This window comes from Cyprinodon tularosa, unplaced genomic scaffold (assembly GCF_016077235.1).
Source record: "Cyprinodon tularosa strain WSP-4 unplaced genomic scaffold, ASM1607723v1 ctg106, whole genome shotgun sequence".
NCBI classification, from domain to species: Eukaryota; Metazoa; Chordata; class Actinopteri; order Cyprinodontiformes; family Cyprinodontidae; genus Cyprinodon; species Cyprinodon tularosa.
This window is the reverse complement of record NW_024037849.1, coordinates 535,279-558,561: the sequence shown is the minus strand read 5'-3', so window position 1 is coordinate 558,561 and position 23,283 is coordinate 535,279. Positions and strand designations below refer to the sequence as shown.

General features: G+C 37.5%; 1 protein-coding gene across 1 annotated transcript in view; it reads right to left on the bottom strand.

Moving 5' to 3' along the window:
• The window catches only part of nek7 (NIMA-related kinase 7), a 103,458-nt gene that overhangs the window by 55,166 nt on the left and 25,009 nt on the right, over window positions 1–23,283 (bottom strand). Inside the window, exons 2-3 of the mRNA XM_038286447.1 lie at window positions 19,232–19,319; window positions 106–246 (exon numbers count right to left, since the gene is read on the bottom strand). Coding sequence (XP_038142375.1) covers window positions 106–246; window positions 19,232–19,291 — 201 coding nt within the window. The 5' untranslated portion in view covers window positions 19,292–19,319. The remainder of the gene's footprint in view (window positions 1–105; window positions 247–19,231; window positions 19,320–23,283) is intronic.

The following is a 23,283-nucleotide window of genomic DNA, read 5'->3' as shown; positions in this document are numbered from 1 at the left end:
AAAAGGTGTTGACAGAGCAAATGAATAGTGACCTTTAAACAAAGACCACTCTGGCTAAATATATTCACTTCTCCTGATGTTGAAAATGATACTGATGCAGCTTACCTGGATTTTCTTTAAGGCCACCGACGTGTTGTCTAACAGGTACCTGGCTCGGTACACCTCACTGAACTGACCACGTCCAATCTTCTTCTCAATATGGAAGTTAGCCAAAGAATTATGGCCCATATCTGGCTGCAGGGGTTTCTGTAAGACAGGGAAGAACTATTAACTCTTAAATCTGGATGCGGGTGCATATCATTAGCCTGGGTGCCATTCCGAACTTAGTCCCGCCCACAAGGTTTGAGGTCAGGAAGTTCGGTCCGGCATTGCTTTATACGATGATGGACAGATGATCAACAGTAACATAATCAACCACGTGACCAAAGCGCGCTTGGGTGACAACAACAATGGCTGCCGCGGTAGAGTTGAGGTGAGTAGATTCTGCTATTAGGCCTATTCTAGAAGATATCGACAGCAAATTAATTTTAAAAGAGGAACAGAGAAACGCGATCAAGGCACGCTTTGATTTTTGTTGACAACAACTATGCGTGGCTTAACATACGTCACGCACTCCGTTGCTCTTATTGGTTGTAGGTCTATCCAATTGAGTGCAGAGGCATTTTTTTTCCTGGTTCGTTCGAAACACGCCCCATAATCACAGCTCTATGGAGCAGTATCAGACTCATATTCTGAGTAGAATTGAGTAGGACTACGTCAGGCTAGCATATCATATGCATATTCTACAAATACAAACTTTCAGCAAATCATTGCTGAAGAACCATGCATTTGAGTTAAAGTGAAGATTTACTCGCATTTCAGCAAGAAGAGAAGATGAGGGCTGCAGGATGAGGGCGAAACCATAGAGAAATCTAGTTTCTCTGGGTTGTTTGTGGAAATATCTGCATGGGACATGTATAATCTCAACTGAAGTAGTCACTAAAACCTGAATATTTAGTTAATTATGTAATGCACATAACAAGCACGACCCTGCAAGTCAATACTCGATATAACCGACTAACTTTGAATAAGAACATAGCATCTTGCAGAACCAGCAGATATTGTTTTACTGAAGTCTCGATGCTCACATTCACATAACCTGAGCCATAAATGATGAATTAGGTTCATGTTTATTTCGGTACAATCCCATACTCCCCTGTTCATTGCACATATGAGCAGATACTCTGGTGGTCAGTTTAATTTATCATGCATGAAAAACAAACATATTTTCTTTATTAATGGCTAAATGAAGAGATTATAAAATTCTTAAAACAAACAACCTGGTGATCTATCTGATCTCTTTGTATTTTTGCACTTTGCTATCAGTTATTTTTCCTGCAGCTCACTAACCTAAAGAAAGATTGCAATTTTTATAAAATATGTTCAAAGATATTCCCCAAATATCATCATAGACGTGTGAAGTTATTATGAAAGGAGTAGATATTATCATAACTATCGTCTTAGTAGTTGTTTTACCTCTTTTTAATCTCTGTTAAAATTTGATAATAGTTTCATTTAAGCTTTCCCATAGAAAATCATGTATTCTGTAGCGAATTTAATCTGGTAACAGGTGAATCTAGCAACAGATATTGGTTGTTTTAATGAAGTTTCCTGTATTGAAAAACTTTAAATAAAAAAATAATTAAAAGTTAAAAAAGTGAAATAACTTCTAAATTTTCCTAGAGTAAAATTTTTTAAGGGGGCGGCAGTAATTTAGCTGTGTAACAACCCAACCACAACAGACATCTGTTCAGAGATGTTTTTACGGCTTTGTGTGATCGGTGTACTGCTCAAGCTGCACCAGACACGTTGATTTTATCTTGTTACAGGCATTGATGAACAAACTTAACAAATTACTGTAGTTCTGTTTGGCATATGAACATTAATTTGAGGAGATGATAACACTCTGCAGCCTGAAAGTAAAATCTACACAACATCGACACCATTGCCAGTTTGTGAGCTGAGAAGATCCTGTGAGCTTTGCAATGAAATTCAAAATATGACCCATTAAGTTCAGAAAGCAAGTCTACGGCTTATGTTGCACAGCTTCCCCGAAGTCTTGTTATTTAGTTGGTCACTGGTCTATTGTGTCAGTGGTCTAATAAACCTCACAAGATGGCAAAACTTAAACATACAAACCAGATAATTCAGAAGACTGCAAACATCAAGCTAAATTTCAAGCAGGCAAAGACAGGAGGTGACAGGTGGAGATTGAGGAAACCCATTAGTTCCCAATCTAACCAAGAAAACTGAGGCTACAAACTTTCAACAAGAGCTTTTGATGTACCAAAAGCTCACACTCTGGAGAACTGCACCTATATTATTATATAAGGAACTGGCAATAAACATGGTAGATGGTCTAGGTGCAGCTTATGTAGACAATAGCTACAATAGAAGGAAAAGTCAGCAAGACAGCTATTTAAATGACAAAACCCTGTTAGAAGCCAACTGAAAAGATCCCTTTCCTTCAGCTGGAATGACTGCCTTGTTCAGTCGACAGCTTCATAGCTCTGTTGGATATTTTTTAACCAGTGAAGCATAATAAAGACAAACCATTCAATGCTTTACACCTGTAGTAAAGCCTTTTTTTTAAATGTTCACTAGTAACCCTGTTAGTGAAGATTTTTATTTGGTCTGAATTAAGGATTAACTGCAAACTTTGGTGCATTGTCAGCTACCATTCTGGAAGTTTCTTCTTTCGCAGATGTGGTTCCAGTAATAAACTGACTGTGGTACTTATTTAGTAGCGGTTATCTTTGTTACCAACACTGCATGCAATGGGGCAGATAAACTGGTGCAATCTCAGCAAAAACTACAGAAGAAACAAAGAACCGCTTTGGTCGGGAGATAAAGGTGGACCTATTGAAACTTAACCAACTCATGTCAGTTTAAACGTTAATCTGCATCATATTTAAGCACCTTTAAAAATGATAAGAAATCTGTAGACACCACACACTGTCAATTTACATAAAGTTCATTAAAAAACATTCAGATCGGGACTTCCGGGTCAGCGCTGCAACAAGATGGCCACGTAGGAACAGGCTCCTCCGTTTCGGTATTTAAATCTCCCCCCTTGCTTATTTCAGATAACTATCAAAACTTCAGTCTAAACCATTTAAAGGGGGAAGATGCCGAAAATTAACAAGACCGAAAAGAAGACGTCTAAAACACAAGATTTTGGTGAGCAGTCGGGAGATGGTAGTGAGGATGAGGCTAACGCTGCTACTAGCAAAGCTAGCGTTGGCTTACAACAGCACGCGTTGCTGGAGAGTATCAAAATGCTTTCTAAAGACTTAAAAGAGTTTAAAAACGAGATGAAGCAAGACATAGAAGAACTCAAAGAAGATGTAAAGGCAACAATGAAAGAAGATTTCAACAGATTCAGGGAGGAAATGATGCGCGAACTGCAGAACCAGAAGGGCAGTATCAACGAGGCGCAGACCCGAATAGCTGATCTGGAGGCGGCGTGCTTGGAAATGAAAGATGCGCTGCTTGTGTCATTAGAAAGCAACAGAGCTATGAACGACAAACTTGTGGATTTGGAGAGCCGAAGCCGGAGAAATAATCTTCGCATCTATGGAGTTCCGGAGGGTAAAGAAGGTAGATCGGTTTCCGAGTTTGTCGCCAATCTGCTGATCAAACAGCTGAAGCTTCCGGAAGGAACTGAACCACAGATTCAGCGGGCACACCGAGCTCTGGCACCCAGACCGCCTCCCAATGCGGCCCCGAGGTCTATAATTGTGAATTTCTTGCAATCCAACACAAAAGAAATGATTCTGAGAAAAGCCTGGGAACAGAGAGTGGAGATGGAGGGCAAGCGCCTTTACTTTGATAACGATTATGCTTCGGACATTATAGAAAAACGTAAAGCATATGGCCCATTAAAGGCAGTCTTGAAGCAGAAGGGCGTCAGATTCCAGACGCCGTTCACAAAGATGAGAATCTTCTGGGACTCTGGAGTGCGGACCTACCAGAACGCAGATGAAGCAGCGTCGGATATGATCAAGAGAGGCTTCGACTTGACCTGGGTACCAAGAGAGAACAAGTTGAAAGTGACCAAGGAGAGGCTCGACTCACTGTTACCATGGAAACGGATCAACAACACCGGTGCAGGACAACGCGCGAGGGAGAGGCTCACAGAGTTCAGACGTGAGGACCAGTAACTCTGAACATTGAATCATAACAGGTTTGCTCTACTATTAAAAAAAAAAATAAAAAATAAAAAATATTTAAATAACGTACGGGCGATTTAAGAGCTGAATGTCTTTACCAGCTGGTTTTAGTCCTGTTTTGGATATTATTCTCCCCTCTGTTACTGAAGTTATTGCTCATAGGTCTTTTGATAGATATTTAAACAAAGTGCCGAAAGGAGTGAATGTTGTAGCGCTTACCAAATGTTGGACTTACCTAGTACAGGTAGATCTCCGTCTACTACTAGAGGGGGCCCCCACCCTAGTGTGGTACTTTGCCCCCACCCCACCAGCAGGGACACTGAGGGATGTTTTCATACATCTCCACCTTTGGAAGTTTCTGTTCTATTTGTTCATCTGTGTTTTAATAGCCTGTTCAGCTATTTGTTGGGGGATCTTTTTCTAGAATCACACGGTGACCTTACAAAACTAAATAATGACTGATATTATCAAGATAGTTTCGTTGAATGTGAATGGTATGAATAACTAGGGATGGGAATCGAAAACCGGTTCCTGTTAAGAACCGGTTCCGTATTTTTCGATTCCATGGCATCGTTTGGCAGCTCGCTGAACGATTCTTTTTTCGATTCCCGCAGCAACAGAGCCTAGCGCGCCGGCTCTGGGGAGCACGACTTACGTCACGTTTTTTACGTACGTTACGCAGCTTACGCAACTTACGCAAGTTACGCAAGTTGGAAGAACTATTCGAGGAGGAAGACAACGAGCTGCGGTCACTTTGTGAATCAAAGCCCCGTCTTTCCTTAGCCCAGAGGGTAGATCAGGAAATCCAGCTCTATAAAAGCTTGCCCTCCATCCCCTGCAGGGATAGCGCCACACTGTGGTGGTGGAACAAGCAAGATGTGCTGCCCTTGCTATCTGGACTGGCTGAAAACTACCTCTGTGTGCAGGCTTCCTCCACCCCATCTGAGAGGGTGTTCTCCACGGCTGGAGACACCTTAAGCCCTGAAAGATCCCGTATCCTTCCAGAAAAAGCAGATATGCTCATCTTTCTGCAAAAGAACTGTTAATTTTCCCTACTACTGTTTTATAATTAGTACTTTTTGTTATTTAAAATAGGTTATAATCCCATCATTTGTTATTAGACATTGTTTGTTATTAAGTTTGTTCTTGTATTCATTTTTCATTTAAACACAGATGTTACTCCAGTTTCACATTTCCTGTGGACATCTTGATCTTGTTGATTTTGTAAGATTGTGCAATAGTTAAGTAAACAAAGTTGATTCTGATAATCAAACTGTTTGTTCTCCTTTTTCCCCCAAATTGGAATCAAAAAAAGAATCGATAAAGAATCGAATCGTTTCATAGAATCGAAAAGGGAATCGGAATCGTGAAAATCTTTTCAATTCCCAACCCTATGAATAACCCTATAAAACGTAAAAAAATTCTAACTAAAATGCGAAAAGAGAAAGCACAGGTAATCTATTTACAGGAGACGCATCTGTCTAAATCGGAACATAAAAAACTCAGGGGCTTTGGCTACTCAAAGGTATTTTACAGCTCTTTCAGACATGGAAACAAAAGAGGGGTTTCAATTCTAATTCATGATTCAATAAAATTTGATTGTAGCTATGATCTGTCAGATAAAGAGGGGAGGTATGTGATGGTGAAGGGGACTCTAGACAATGTAATGGTAACACTGGTCAACGTTTACAATCCTCCAAATAGTAATAAACAATTCCTTAATAGCCTCCTCAACAAAATAATTATGGAAACAGAGGGAATGTTGGTTTGGGGAGGGGATTTCAACATGGTACTAAACACAAAACTTGATACAACAAATAGTAAAAAACAACAAAATTCAACTACAAAAAAATTTAAATTGACACTTGAGGAATTTGGATTTGTTGATGTCTGGAGGGAACTAAACACCAATGTAAAGGACTATACCCATTACTCAGCGCCTAATAAAAGTTATTCTAGAATTGATTACTTTTTCATGAATAAATCTGATATATATAAGATAAAGGAATGTAAAATAGAAGAAACAAGTATATCTGATCATTCTTCGCTAATAATAAAACTAAATTTATCTTCTGAAAAACGCAAAACAGCATGGCGATTAAATGTAGGCTTGTTGAACTCCAAAACAATCAAAGCCGGAATTTCCCACGATATAAAAACTTACATAGATGAGAATGACGATGGACAGGTTAATCCGGTGATATTATGGGACGCACTTAAGGCAGTATTAAGAGGAAAATTGATCTCAAAAACAGCGGCCTTTAAGAAATCTAGAGTGGATGCCTATGAAAAAGAAAGAGCTCAACTAACAGATCTGGAAAGACAACACAAATTAACCCAAAATCCCAACCTGTTAATAAAAATAAAAGAACTAAGAAACAACATTGATAAAATGCTTACATATGAAATTGAAAAGAAATCAAAGTTTATTAAACAATCATATCATGAGGTGGGACCTAAAGGAACAAAACTGTTGGCAAAGAAATTGAAAAAGCAACAGTCAGATAGACATATCTATAAATTAAAGGATGAAGAAACAAATCAAATGATACATGACCCAGCAACTATTGAGGACAGGTTTATGAAATACTACCAGAGATTATATAGTCAGCCTCCCTCTGCTAATGATGGACAGATAGAAACCTTCTTGGAGTCACTGGATCTGCCCTCAATTGGTGAAACCCAAAACAAACTTCTCACTTCCTATATAACTAGGATAGAAATACAAAAGGCAATTAATAGGTTAAAAAATGGTAAAACACCAGGAAGTGATGGACTGCCATCTGAGTGGTACAAATCCTTCAGCGAAGATCTCCTACCACTACTAGAAAAATCATTTAATTATACACTGGAACATGCAGTGCTCCCGCCATCTTGGAGAGAAGCAATCATAACAGTCATTCCGAAAAAAAGGAAGAGTGAAACATGCTCTGATTATAGACCTATATCCATCCTAAACATGGACTATAAAATCTATACCTCGATTTTAGCGAAACGATTTGAGCAATTCATTGGAGATATCATAGATGAGGACCAGACAGGATTTATTAAGGGTCGTCAAACGCGAGATAACATCAGAAGGGCACTTCACATAATAGACCATATTCAAAATAAAAAATCATCAGCTATCTTAATCAGTCTCGATGCGGAGAAAGCTTTTGACAGCGTAGGCTGGAACTTCTTATATAAAGCACTTGGAAAATTTGGCTTTAATGAAAAAGCTGTACAGTGTGTGAGGACTTTGTATCAGTCACCTGTGGCCAGAATCAAGATTAATGGAAATCTAACTGACAATATAAAACTAGAGCGTTCTACCCGTCAGGGCTGCTGTTTGTCACCAACTTTATTTGCAATTTTTATTGAGCCACTGGCACAACACATAAGACAACATAAGGATCTTAAAGGTATAGATATTCATAATGAGTCCCATATAATAGGTTTCTTTGCAGACGATGTTATTTGTTATTTATCAGACCCTGAAAACTCGCTGCCTTGTCTGATCAACCAGCTAGAGATATTTGGCTTCTATTCAGGATACAAACTAAATTTGAAAAAGACACAGGTTTTGACATTCGCTTATACACCATCTGAATCAATACGTAGAAAATATAATTTAAATTGGAGCTCTACTATGATGACTTACATAGGAATACGATTAACGAAAAACATAGGTGATCTGTACAAAGCTAACTTTACTAAAGTGGACCAAGAAATTAGGAGGGATATTAGAAAGTGGGATGTCCTAACACTAGACTTCAGCTACAGAATTGAAGCGATAAAAATGAACATGTTACCAAGGTTATTGTACCTCTTCTTGGCATTACCTATAGAAATCCCGGATAGACAGTTTAAAACATGGAACCAGATTATTTCTAGATTCATATGGAACGGTAAAAAACCCAGAATAAAATTTGAAACTTTACATATACCAAAGGAGAAAGGAGGTAGGGCCTTACCTGACCTTAGAAAATATTATTATGCTGCCCAAATAACTCCCATAATAAATATAAGTGACATAAATTATGAAGCGAAATGGAAAAATATTGAACAAAGAGTTAACGGAAGAGAACTGCGGAGTATCATTGGTGATATAGAGACCACTAAGAATACATTAAAGAATGTTAATGCCATTACTAGTTTTTCTCTGGGTAAATGGTTACATATAATACGAATATGCAAATTAGAGAAACAGTTGGGTCTGATCCAGTGGCCAGCCTATAATAAATATTTTATCCAAGACACACGATTTAAACAATGGTCAGAAAGAGGCTTAACAGCGTTATGCGTAGTCCTTAACAATGGGCACTTTAAAAGTTTCCAGGAACTACAGCAAGAGTTTGCTCTAAGAACTCAAGATCACTTTAGATATCTACAATTAAGGGACTTCTATAACAAAGAAATAAAACAAAAAATAGACCCAAATTTAAATGGGATTATCAAAATGCTGATCGAGACCTATAAGGGTAAAAAACAAAGAACAGTGTCTTTCCTCTATAAATATCTGTTAGAAAATAGAGGCACTAATACATTGAATATTAAAACAAAATGGGAAAGGGAATTTGATATTCTAATAACCGACGAAGGCTGGCTGAATATTTGGAAGACCCAAACTACAACATCCTCTTCCAGAATCTGGAGAGAACATTGTTGGAAGAATATAATCAGATTTTATATAACACCCAAAATTACTAGTAAATTCAAATCTAGAGCTCAGCCATGCTGGAGAGATTGTGGAGAATTTAATGTTAATCACGCGCATATTTTCTGGCTTTGTCCTAAAATTACTCAGTTCTGGAACGAAATACACAGTAAGATTGTAACAATACTGGGCTACCCAATACCCAAGTCCGGTCTGGTATTATACCTTGGTCTTTTGGACAATATCATATTTAATAATGATTGTTATTTGTTAAAAATTCTGTTGGTGGCAGCTAAAAAGGTGATAACCAGGAGGTGGTGCAAATCTGAACCTCCTACCACAAAGGAGTGGATACAGACTGTGATTTCACTATTTGAGATGGAGCTTCTAACACATAGGCTGAGGACGCAGGAGCAGCAATGCTTAGACAAATGGGAAAAATGGACAAACTTCACATCAACGATACCGGACTAATTTTGGAAATGGATGGTCCCCACGTGTTTTGAGTTACTAAAATATGAGTCTCCCCCTGTTTTTTTTTTTTTGTTTTTTGCTTAGATTGTTCTGTACTTTTTGTCTATTATAGTTTCTATGTATTGTTTGTTAATAACGATTAAAATAAAAATAAAGTTATAAAAAAAAAAAAAAAAAGGAAAAAAGTCTGCAGTTAGAAATAAATATAAAAGAAACTCTCAAAAAAAAAAAAAAAAAAAAAAAAAAAATTCAGATTCAAACTCTACAAATATTCCATTCCTGCTGTTACAGGTGATATGAGGGCATCTGTTTGAAAAAATACTGCCATAAAACTGTCATTTCTGTAGTAACATTTCTGTGGTACTGCAATCCTCCACAAATAGTGGGAATAAAAGCCCCAGAGGATCAAACATATACTGGATCAAACATTTATGAGGGTAATGACATGTTGCCTGCAAACTGTAGAATAAGGAGCTGAGCTTCAGCTTGCAGGTTAAACACAGAGTAAGCAGATGGACCCTCAAACTTTTACTTCTGTAAAAGATTCAAGCATCAAAAGATTTATTTTTTTAGTTGAATATATTTTTGTAATGTTGTTAAGGTGTGTCATACAGGTGGGCTCTTTTTTAAGTTACCGAACAAGAGGATTATTTTCTTTAACTCACTGTAGTAAACAGATAAATGGAGGTAGAAGATGTCTTTCAATCATCAATTCACTCATTCAGCGACACACAGGAGCTCTTTCAAGCTGGGCACCATTTCATTCACAACACCTATCCCACCAACCAGGAATCAAAATCAGAAATAGTTTAATAATCCCAGGGTGAAATTTCTTTCGTTGCATTACTTCATCTGTAATAGAGTGACTATAGGACCATTTTGATATAACACAATTTCATTGATATATGTAAAATTAGGGGGCCACCGCTCCATCTCACCATCAGTTTGGGGGTCCTTGGCCTGGAAAACATTGAAGACCCCTGCTCTAGTGATATTACATAAAGTTTGGCACAGGCTCTCGAGGCTAACTCCTCATCTTGCCTTAACACATGAGCTGTTGTATAGAAATGGCTAGTCACTTTTGCCAATTAAAATAAAAGTCAAGAAAAATAAAAAAAAAACTTGAATTAACTACAATAAGCACAGGAATGGAATGCGTGAAAACTACACAGACCAAACAGCATGACCTTTCCAGCCTTTTGGTTAACTCGTAAAAAGGCGTCAGTGGGAGCAAACACAAGGTGACAGATATCAGAATGCCACATGTCACCAGTTCTCCTGCCAGCGTGGCCGTGGGAGCAGCTCAGTGGCAACAGACTCAGTAGACAGGGGAGAAGGGGGTCAATATGAACCAAATCGATCAAGATAAGAGTAATCACATTCATTTTTTATTTTCAGTGTTTACGATTTTGACAACTTTACCATAAATAACACAAGAAGCCATAGAAGAAGTAAACTGAAAATATGAGAAGCTTGAATAGAAAAACCCAGTCTGAGGACTGCAAACATCCAACGACAAACCACTTAAACTTGGAATAGCTTCTAGAGTGCTGGAGGCACAGGACCACTCGTGTCCACTTCCCTTCAATTGAAGTGAGTGAGAGCCAAAAAATCTTCCCGTAACCTTAAGTGCACAGAAAAAGTAAAAACAAAGCACAGTAAAACAATCCGTGCTGTTTGTAGGTGGAAAAGTTCCTGTTAACTTTCACTTCAGCCTGCTTACATCTTAGACAATAAAAAACATGTAAATCTTTCAATCACACCTTAATCACAGTGAATTTCACTGGTCATTTCATTTTAAAGTGATAACATTTTAAAACCTGAAACTTGTTAAAACTGAACGCTCTGTATGGAAAATTCAGCTGATTTACATAGAATATATATATATATATTGTATGAAATACACCAAAATAAATTATAATCAAAAGTCTTAAAAATATTACCTTAATATAAATGCACTGCAAATTATAGGCAAGTATGGACAAGATATGTGAACTTCTTCTAGATTAGTGTTCAGCAACTCCACTATTTTCTATGAAATAAACTCATTATATATATATATATATATATATATATATATATATATATATATATATATATATATATATATATATATATATATATATATATATATACACATATATACACACACACACGTACATACATAACAGAAATTGCACCTTTGCATTTCAGCATTTTATTGTTTCGTTTTTTTTTTGGTTGGCAGCCAAATCAGGAGGCGTGAACCAATCAGATGCCGTGTCCAATTAACACCATCGAGGTGTGTGCATTTTTCAGCATGACAACACCATCACTCCGCGCTGTGTAAGAGTCACTGACAGCTGCAATCAGACGCTGCTTTACAAGCCTGTGCTGAACTCCACATTACATCTACAGCACAACTACAATGACCTTATCCTTCACCTTTACTCAACAAAACACAAGATAAAAAAAATAAGTTGTTTTACATCCAAATGTTAAGGAATTGGCAGGTAAGAAAATCTGTATGATTATAACCATCGACATCAAAAAGCTGGGCTATTTAAAAAGGTTTGAAATCATATAAAAAGGCATTTAAAGGGGTGAGAGACCCAAGATTTAGAAATTTAAAGAAAGGATGAAGAAGGCAAGAACAAGAAGGAGAGGACAAGAGGGCATTGCTTTCATTCGCTGCGTGGTAGCTTGACAAATGTTAGCATGAGCCTCTAAAGCGCTGTGACAACCGCCTGCTGAGAGCACAGTCTCGCTAATGTGTCTTGGCATGCCAGCTTCGTAATCACACATTTACATATGCAATGACCTACATTTGCATGTCAGATCACACACTGTCCAGCCTGATTAACAGTGGGCACCTCCCCGCGTGGAGTCGCCCTGGGTGGCAGCAGAGGCCATGCGAGGGCAGAAGAGAAGGCTGGAGGGAGGGCGGCTTTTCTGGCAGCCAAGGGGCCGAGCTGCCAGGCAGGATTATGTCAGCCAGCGGCCCCGACATTAGACACTTCATTAGAGCTAATCTGTTTAGCAGTGGGCAGTGTATGTAAACTTCACAGGCCATTTGCGGCACCTCTTCGCCCCCTGGCCTGGCCTTCAAAGGGCAGCCAGGCCGGGCCTGAGTGACGGGCCGTCTCATCTGTCGCACATGAGCGTCACACAATCAGAAGCTTCAAGCTGAAAGACAAGGCCACAATGAAGACACACACACACCCCAACCTACACATCTACAGACATATAAAAAGGGAAACAGAGTAATGACCCTGAATGAGAAGGGGGTCAGTCTGAATGAATCATGTGCAGAGGATTACACAGCAGACTCGTTTTAGCCATTTTATTATGACATGTTGGTGGAGATAAAGGATGAATTGTAGCATGGACGCAACATTATTACCTGCCCACTGCAAAAGAGGTTTTATATTTCTGTTAAGCAAGCAGCAATCAAAGCTTGCTACATATTTTGAAGTAAATTCCTTTGTTCATTTTGTTTAAAAAGTCCATCAAAATACAACTAAACATGTAGTGGATAGATCATTTTTGGTCAGACCTACGCAGCAATTTGATGGGAATGTAATGAGTCAAACAGGAAGTGAGAACCAATGGGAAAATACTACTCACCCTCCAAGGAGGAAATTCTAAATACTATGGGCCTATAGTGACGCAAACATGACGCAATTTATGATGAACTTGCAGAAGTCTAAGTTTGCATTTATTCAAACTGGTTTTGGTTTAGAAATCTGGCAGTTACTGCATGATCCCAGGATTTAAGGTACTCTCATGTGAAGACTTAATCTCACAAGTACAACAGACACTATAGTAGCCTCAAATATTTGCTATAGGAAATTCGTGCATTTAGGGAGACTGGTAAGGTAAAAATTTAAAAAAAGCATTGCTTTTAAGAAGAGTAGTGAAACTATCCTAATGTTCTACATTTTTAGTAAAGGGAAAAGAGATTAGGTTGATTTAAAAAGTTGGATACTATATGAATCTTGCTAAACAGCATGATTTGCAATGCTAGAAGACATGGAACATAGCCTGTGTGAGGGGGTGGGGGGTAATTTATCTCACTGGCACCTGTCCACAGAAACTAGGGCTGCAGCCATTTATTCAATTCAAATATACCTTTTTGATCCTAAAGGGAAATTAAATAACAGAATATAACCAATGATGTATAACACAGGATTTGTTAATAAATATATTTAATGATGTCCTCTTTAATTATAAGCTTAGGTTAAAAGAGTTTGTTTTTTTTCCCCTTTTTTAGCCAAGAGCTGAGCATACAGGGAGTCCTTTCCCACATTACCTGTGTGTGTGAGAGTGTCTCCATACTTTTAAATGACTCAGCAGTTGTTTATTAAAACAAGCATAGTAGGAAGATGAACATTAAATTGATGGAAAAAGTAAAAACTATTTATTTAACCATAATGAAAACCAATACTGCCTGATTAAACTTAGATTGAAGCCTGCTTATAACTCTAATGTTTAAACCAGGAGTTTTTGATTTTTAGTACATAAAGTCTCATTTGTGAAAATGCTTCTTTGGGACCTCCAAGTTGAGAGGTGACATTTTTTAAGACTTTTTGTTGCCTTCAATCTCTAGTTGTATCATGAGATGCACTTATCCTCACATTGCTCTGTTTTGATGTGGGGGGAAAGCCAGGATCTATGATATTCAAGCTAGCAGGTTGAGCTAGGCATTGTGGGTAATACCTGAGAGGGACAGTGTACATGAAACTGCCATGGGTAAGTCAGCTAAGGGGGAACTGATGGAGACAGCTCAGCAAGAGAGGGAGACAGAGAGGGAGCAGACAGACAGCTCATTGTAGAAGTGTGATACGAGCTGCCCAATAATGACACTATTGCCAAACACAAGTGACAAGACACATGGAGAGTGGAAGAGGGGATGCACAAGAGTGAAATATGGTGGGGGTGGTGTTGGACAAGCACCAGAGGGAAGAGGGTGTGATGTGACAGCCCAGCAGTGCCAGTATTTGCCACACAAAGTCCAAGAGCAGTAGAGAGGTGCTGCCTTATTTGGACAGAGAGAGAAACCGGACGCTTTTTCATAACATACAAGTCTAAATTTAAAACCTAAATGTGGACATTAAACTAATATTTGCAATACTTGCAGTGTTCTCTCAAGTTTAAATATGAAAATTTGGATTCTGAAGATACGTTTGTGGCCCTTTTGACTCTCAGTGTTAAATAACATAAATAACTTTTTTTTTTAAAAGTATATGTGAAATAATCTGTCCAGCTTAGAGACGAGAGTAATGCACAATATTGGGTTCTAAATTTGTAATTCCTTAGGGATTACGAACTAGTGTTTAAGGAATCTAACATGCATAGAATACCTTTAAAACATATATATATAGTAAAGTTTTTATTTTTTATCTCAATCTAAAGTTGTCCTAATGCCTGGAAGCACTATTTCACATTTCACACAAAGAAAATAAAACTTAATAAAACTTAAACCATGTTTTAAAGAATCTTTGTGTAGAGCTGATCTCTTTATCAAATGTTGTGTTCAAACACAGAGGAGGATGTTACACGTTTGACGAGAGAGAGAAAGGAAGAAAAAAAAAGGAAAAAAAATTCAATTACCATTTGCACAGTGGCTCACACATCAATTTGCTTCATCTGGACTGGAGCCTTTTTAGACCAAGTTTAAAAAAAACTTGGGTTGGTCTGGAAGTCCCAAGTGATGGAACTAGATTGTAACTACAAGAACTACTTCTGGTCATCCTTAAAACTCAAAGTCTCAGGCAAAGTTACATGCTGTCAAGCTGTAAAGCCCATATCCAGGAAAATAATACACATTTACCACGATTGCACTATGATAAAGAGATTATTGCATTTTAATATATGACATCTTGTGCCATTATTGAATCTATCAAAAACACAGCAATATGGGAAGTTAACATATACACTAAGTAGTTGATGAATTGTAATAGTGTTTCCAACATCATAAGACAATAACTCATTAGCAATACCTGTACAGCATAATACACTAGGACCTTTCCCATTGAAATTAGTGGGTTGACACAGGTTTTTCAAACACAGGTCGACCTGCTAACAATCGGCCTTTGGCTCCCTTCTCTTTGGAACCTGACCCCCCCTGGCATGCCTATGCGTGTCTGTTGACACCATCACGCTGGGTTAGCATCGATGTTGTTACCAGTGTGACAGAAATCGGGAAAGTAAACAATCAAGGGCAACATGTTACAAAGCCAGGGCGTAGTAAGTGTGCCTTATTGTTTGGCTCTTTTATCTGTCCGAATCCCTCTGACGCAGCGCCACGTTTATCGAATGTAAGCAGTTATTTTGGCTCGTTAGATCAGACACGACTGGCGCATTGTGTTGACGTCTGTTGGTTGCACTCAGTGGTTTTATGTAAAATTAGCACATCAACCCGGTTCTGGTGTTCCCACTGTATGTGGATCGGAGCAGAGGGTCAGTGAGCTGTTCGCACTGCCACTAAAAGTCTAATGTATCTGGATTTAAGCGTGTTTTTAGGCCAGTGGGAAAGGGGTATATTAGAATATCTTAAGGAAGCAATACATGAAATTTCAACACTGGTTGAACGTTAGTCATTTCTTGAATGAATCTTGTTTCTTACAATACAGCACCAGTTTATTTTGCTGAGTCACTTATTTCTGTAACACTGGTGTTGATTTTTGTAAGTATGCTGTTGGAGAGGTTTGGGGCACAACAAAAGCAGTTATTATTTACTGACAATTAATATTTAAAAAAATTTCACAATTTCCTGAATGGTGATTATCCATAAAAAGTTGGAGTTTAGTTTTCCTGTCTGACATTTTGGTGCATGATTTAGATTTTTAGACCTTATGTATTTTATTCTAATGAATGTAAATTGAAAACAGAATAGTTGATAGTTTATTTAAAGAGGTACCAGGTTTAATTAACAGAAAATTTACATAATTCTCCCCTTTTATGCACTGATGCATCCTGTATGTCCAAACCTGCTTCTGATTTCTTCTGAACTCAAAACAAGTTCATCAGTGTACTTTTAGGTGGATTTTTATGTCACACAGTTCAAACAAACTAGCAAACTAGTTTAGATTGAATGCAAGTGACAAAGAGGGGGAGCAAACAGGAAGAGATGTGTACAACAACTGGCAGCAAGGGAGGGGATGGCGCCCACCCTACCAGTCACCAGCCCCTTGAGCGGGCACCATGCAATATTCATCCTCAGCCAGTCAGCCAGCAAGCCAGGCAGCGAAACCGGCAGCAATCACCCCAAAGGTGCTTCTCATTCCTCTCTACTCCAATCGGCTTCCACAACCACACCGCCTTGTCTCAGTGCTTCCTTTCAGTCAGATCTGCGTCTGTCAAACTGTGCAGTGACGGCTGAAATCTGATCTGAGGGGGCCCTCTCAGAAACCCTCCCACTCACTAAGGAGCAAATGCACCATTAAATATGCACATTTTAGCAGTTCATCCCGTTTAACTAATGCATATGCATCATACCTCCGGGACTAAGAAATTATATTGCAAGTAATATGGAGTATCCTTCATCACATATACAATTTAGATTTCTTCAGGAGGAAGCTGGTGAGATTTTTTCGCTTTTTTTTTTTCTCCCTTGCTGCCAAGAAAACTGAACCTTAGGAAAGTGTGAAACAGATACAGGACTTGTTGAAAGGCACCCATCTGGATGCTGCTCAGACAATCATCTACATAATCTAACTTTTCTCTCTCTCCTCTTCTCCATCTCCCATTAAATGTGAAATCGGTTCAAACAGTCTCTGTGTGAGTGGAAAAAAACAGCAAAACATGATGCAACATAGAAAGTTCACTGTGCCTCTCCAACCCAAAGCAAAAAAATAAGTCAGGCTAGAATTAACACTGATGTAAACTGCTAGAAATAGATTGAAAACCAGGGAGCGAAATCATTAAGCCAGAACAATAAACCATAATCAACTGCTGGGAGATCAGCGAGAGAAAAACAGGCCCTGTTTGGTGTTTGCATAGGGGGAGTGTTGCCAAAGTCAAATTAATTATTAGAGCTTTTATCTGAGGTTCTTCTGTGTGCAACCCAATTATCTTTAATTTTGCAATTACAAATCTTAAAATAAATGAACCCCCTTGGCAATTCTAGTGTTAATGTTGCCTTGCCCTTGCATGTGAAAGAAAAAACAACAACCAGTACTGGCCTATTTTTAGTTAGCTGCTGTTTTTTTTTTCTTCCCAAAAAGAAACCACGTTTACTCTAGGGCATATGGATGAACCTCTTTGTTTAAAGTCTATTCAATACTTATGGAGGCAAAAACATCCTCCTGTAAGGAAATCAATGTGCCTGATGTTCGAGGGCGGTATTAAAACCCAACAATGACCACATCTGCACAGAGCAAGCCGGGGTTGTATCGAACAGAGAGAGGCATGCAGGAAGGCCAGGCGCTGCCAACCTCCTGAGCTCTGATCAATACCAACAACTCGACATTCATCCGCCGCCGTCTATCTCAGAAGCAGGCTACAGCGGTGCGTGGCATGATGAGACTGAAGGGTGCATCTTCACTGATCCAAAGGGGGAAAAAATTGCTTATTTGCTGTTTAAATTGTCTTCGAGTATAAAAAGAAGCAACTCATCATAAAGCAAAAAATTAGAAACACTGCAAATGATCTTAGTTCATCATTGGTGAAGTGTGCATTAAATTAGAGATGCATCAATATTTATTTTTCCAGGCAAATAGCATTGCCTGCATTTCTTTTAGACTGACCTGCAGATTTTAAATATTAAAGGACAATATGTTGTAAAGGAATAAAACATGGGCAGCAAGTGTTCCTCTTAGACTGAGGATGTAGTTTCTAAATCAAAACGAAAATGCAGCAACACCAAAATCATCCTAATTTCACAATCAAAACCTACCCCTTGTTTTTAACTAAACTCAATGTAAAGTTTATCATAGTTCATGTTTAATATCAAGGTTCTTGATTTTAACAGTAGTTTCATGCCATTTAAAGGCAAACAAATAAAAAAAATCAGCAGTTTTAAATCTTTAAATCAGGCTTTGTTAGCTACTGAAATATGTTAACTGTTACATGATGGCTGGTTTTGAGGATTAGTTGACCGAGGCGGAGTGTTTCTATCAGCATGTCAATATCACAGATTTTTGATGTAGGTCGATATAATCTTTTGGCTAATATGGGATATCGGGATGACAGACAGAATATAGGAAAAGCTGTCAGAAAACAGATAGTAAAAAACAGCCAGCACTGACCAGAAATTCCTGCAGCTTCTTCTGTCTCGTCCTTCCTTTAATTCTTCTGAAACATTCAGCTGTTGTAATAATGCTGCACACGTCCTCTGTTGTAATGTCCTGTCACTAACTGGCTGTCATATAGAAAGTTAATCCTTGATTAGCTAAAGTGAATTAGCTAATCAAGGGTTAGCTGATCTAGGCAGCACACGGTGGTTGAATACATAAAATTTTGTATTGAAAGGGGCCAATTTCTCAGTGTCTCAATTTGATAATCAGGTTAAAATATGTTATTTGTTTCCTACTTAGAACTTCAGGGGCACATGCATCTGTTTTCTATGGACTAATTATGTTGTCCAGGCGATGCAAAGTGCTGATCACTGCAACATTTGAACCCCTTAACTTATTTAATAATTCAACTCGGAATATAATCCAGTCTTAGTAAAGGAACACTGTGGTACTGACTTTTGGGATTTCTGAGCTACATACTAATAAAAAAAAAAAGCTAAGCCTTAAATATGCAAACAAATGTGTGAAAACTAAGTATTTTTCCGCTTAGAAAAGTGTGACCCTTCTACGGCCACAAACCAGACCAACAAATTAACCAACAATCAACCTACAATGATCTGTGGATTTCTTGCATTTTGTTTTTTTTTACTTTAGAACTATGAGCCTTGAGAGTCTTTGTTTATTGTTACCTGAGGTTGAAATACTGGCACGCCTGCTTGTTGTCCTTGTGGGTGCATGTCCATATCCATGGTGCTAGGAGCGTGATCCTGTACACCTCTGGAAAAACACAAAAAACAATTCCTTTAAAAATGATACAAAGCTTTGGCAATGTACAGCAATTCAAGTCAATCTCCACTGACGTTCACTGCCAGACTAGTTAGTGATTGCTGGTGAGATTTGGTTTCAGCAGAACTTGAGCCAACGTCATTGCTATCGATTTGACACTCTTTGTGTCTCCTCAAGTTACAACATGGACAAGCTACAACAGCCACCAAAGGTAACCTGAAGGAAAGATAGTAATGCCTCACTGCTTTCAGCTGACATTTCCAAGGAAACAAGCTGTTTCATCAGTAACTGGTTTAAGCACTTTCGATATTTCTTTTTTCCCCCGAAGAGAAATGCATGTCAGAAGGGTGAGTGAGGAGCATTTAGGAGTATGTCATAGTTCTGTTTAATGGCATGTTTGGGCATGTCACAAAGGGGCAAACTAATTGCGCAAGAAAGCCTGCAACCAGATGCTTATCTTTCAACAGCACATTAAAAAATAACTGGTACCCTAATATGGCACGTGGTTTCAAAATTAAATTCAGTTGAAATTCAAGGATAGTCTTGGATTATCTTGACTACACCATATATATACATTTTTTTTTACTTATAAAACATTTATTGCCATTTTGTATACACAGAGTGTATACAAAGCGAAATTTTGTTTTGTACAGCTCTCGTGCCATTTCCATTTATTAAAGTGCAGCAGTGATATAATATAAAAACTATGCAATGCTAACAGATAACAATTAACAGATTCTAGATTGCAGGATGCAGCATTCCACATCAACTGAGCCACCTGCAAGTAAACACATTCAAGGTGTTATAGCTATTGGTTTTCTCTAGAAAAGTGAAAACATGCACAGACAGAGGAATTACATGGAAAAATATCAAACTTTAAATGAACAGGAAGCAGGGATTTAATAAATGTTCAACTGGTGAGTAAATGGTTACAAGATTTATGAGTGTTTGCATAATGTGGTCCATCTAACCAATACTGACTAATAATGATAAATACAGTTCTCTCTGGTGTGTTGTTTTTAATAAAGACTCGCATGTAAGAAGAAAAAGAAAAGACAATACAAAGACAGCAAAAGTGAACCCACAACAAATAAGAACTGCAATCATAAGAACAGGCAGAATCTGGATTTAAATTGCCTTGGCTGAATCTTTAATTACATTATTTGAAATTAAATGTATTAGTTTGAAAAGTAATTTCAACGCATTCAATAATTTGAAGATGAATTAATTTGCTTGTAAAATGTATTTTGTTGTGTTTAAAATTGTATTTAATGCATTTTTACTTGCAGTTTTACAAGTTCTATTTCAGCTCAAAAATGAAGTATCTTTGTTTAAAACCTTTTTCAAAAACGGTCAAATTTGGGGATTGACACTTTACATGATAATAAAACATAATAATACCTTATAATTTCCTAGAAAGAGATGCAGCACATGTAAATAGTAAATCTCAAACATAAAAAAAATAAATGCAAGATAGGCAGAAATTTTATTTTATGATTATTGATTTAATTTTATGCAGAGGCTTTAACTTTTATACAATTTTTCTTAATTTTTTGTTCAAAGTTATATCAATAAATAAATTTTTTCTTTATTTTGATAGATTGAGATAATTCTTCTCAACCCGTTTCTCTTTGTCCCGTTTCCTACTAAATGGGTAACAAAATACCAAGTGGTTCTCAGAGCAGCATAATGTTCTTTTAACACTCAATAAAAAAAAAATGGATGGATTTACAAGTGAAACTCATCCTCTCACAGCAAATAAATTTTAAAATGCAGCTATTTTCAAAAATAAACATGGTGTTATACCAAACTAAATTACATCGGTTTCGGGGGTTTGTTTGGTTTTTTGCTTCAGAAATAATTATTAGTGACGACTGCAGAAACTAAACATGTTTCTCAGTTCAAACATATTTCATTTATAAATGTTGAACAGCTGACAAAAGTTCCAATATTACGATCTACTTATAGTTGCATCTTAGAGCCTCAGCTGAAATTGTGGTTTTCAAACCATGTTAAACACATTTTGATGCAGAGAAAAAAAAAAGACTCAATATTCAATAATATCTAATAGGTTAAATAGTTTTTCTTTGTTTTCACCAAGTGTTCCTGGGGTCACAGAAAACATACTTTTTAAAAATAGCCATTATTAGCATTAATTCTACAATCAGCGTGTGCTCATATTTATCCATTTATTAAAATAAAAAAAAGACTCAGAGTTCCATTACATTGGGAATTTCCCTTTTAAAAGGCCTATTTATACTAAATAAATTCAGTGTGAGGAAGTGAGCCAAGGGAGGAAAACAAAAATCATTGTTTTCCATGCCACCAGTGACAGTGTAAACAAACGCTATTTTCTTTCCTGTACATAATGTTATGTGAGATATAAGCTGAAATAAGGCATTTTAGTCATTTAAGTATGGCTACAAAAAATATATATATAATACAAAAAATGTTTAAAATGTTTTTAATAGGTCTCCAGAAAACTTTCAAAATTTGCCTGGAGTAGCACAATGCTAATCTGACTGGCAGTGAACAGCAATGGGTGGGGGAGGGGCAGCTAACAAATTTGGGTGTTTGGGAATATTTCACATAACAAAAACAGTGACAGTGTTTAAAATAACAGACCACGACTTATCACACTTATTAAGGTATTTCTGTTTGAAAACTTTTAAAATGATAATTCAGCAGCACCAGCAGGGTGAAATAAGCAGCAATTATTTGCTTTTTTGAGTGTGTTTTCCTATAAAGAATACAACTGAAAAAATCTATTAAAATCTATTAAAAAATTCAAAGGGAAAACAACCTGCAAACAAGTGTAATTATCAGAATGTTTGATCATTTTGGCAAAAATCTAAATCTGTGTTCCTTTTCAGCTTTAAATAGAAGTAATTCAATGTAAACATTTAGTTTTAATTTCCTATTAATACACTCACACCATAAAACCAGGGTATTTGGAGGCAACTTCTTCATTCCATGCTTCTGAAGTCCATTTAAACTGATTTAAAACTGTACAATATATCAAATCGCAGCTATCCTCCAAATTTTTGGTCTAATGTAGCACTCAGACGGTGTTAGTTGCAGGCAATATTTGGTAGAATATTCCAATTCAGGTGCGATAAATTCACATTCTGCATGCCAGAAGAATATTTGGTCAATTGACTTTTTTTTGCCACCGATGCAAAAAGCTGATCCATATTTTAGTGGTTGAGATGCTTAAGGTCATAAAAAATTGTAGGGATGTTAGGATGATGGAAAACCAGAGAAGAATGAGGAAAATGGGGCTTAATCCCAATCACTGTCACCATCGCAGTCTTCAATACCATCCTAATAAGGAAATACCTAATTCAGGCTAATATGCCATTTAATGCTCTGAAAAAAATTATGAAGTTCCACAAAATGCAATTTCAAATGTATGCAATGTGTTTTTCTCAGAGCTATAAAAACATTTATTTCCAAATTTGATGACGGAAACATGAAATGTGAGGAAAAAAGAAATAAGCAGGCCACAGCAGGGATGATGAAGGACACAGAGCAACAGATGCACAACTGAGAAAAGTGCTGGAAGAAGGAAAAGGGTACGATCATAACCCTCATGAGTTTGTGGTCCTGAGAGAGACAAAGCGGGGCTGTGCACCACAGAGGCTGGCGCTGGCTTTTGCTCCTCTTTAATCCACATTTCCTGCATAATTCATTAAAAACAGGAGAACAAGAAAAACCCAAAAGAAAGAGAATGATGATGATAAAAAAGGTGGATTGAGGCTAACTGGAAGAGAGTGTGTCAGTAGAAGGGTCCTGGCATTGTTCGCTCTAAGAAGAACTTTGCTAAATCAGCTCGTAATCTGGGGACAATAAATATAAAGACATACTGACTAGCTCGGCTTTGAGGAAGAGAAAGAGTGAAGGGCAAGTAACGGAGTGAACAAGAGAGGAAAAATGCAATGTGACACTATCAGGC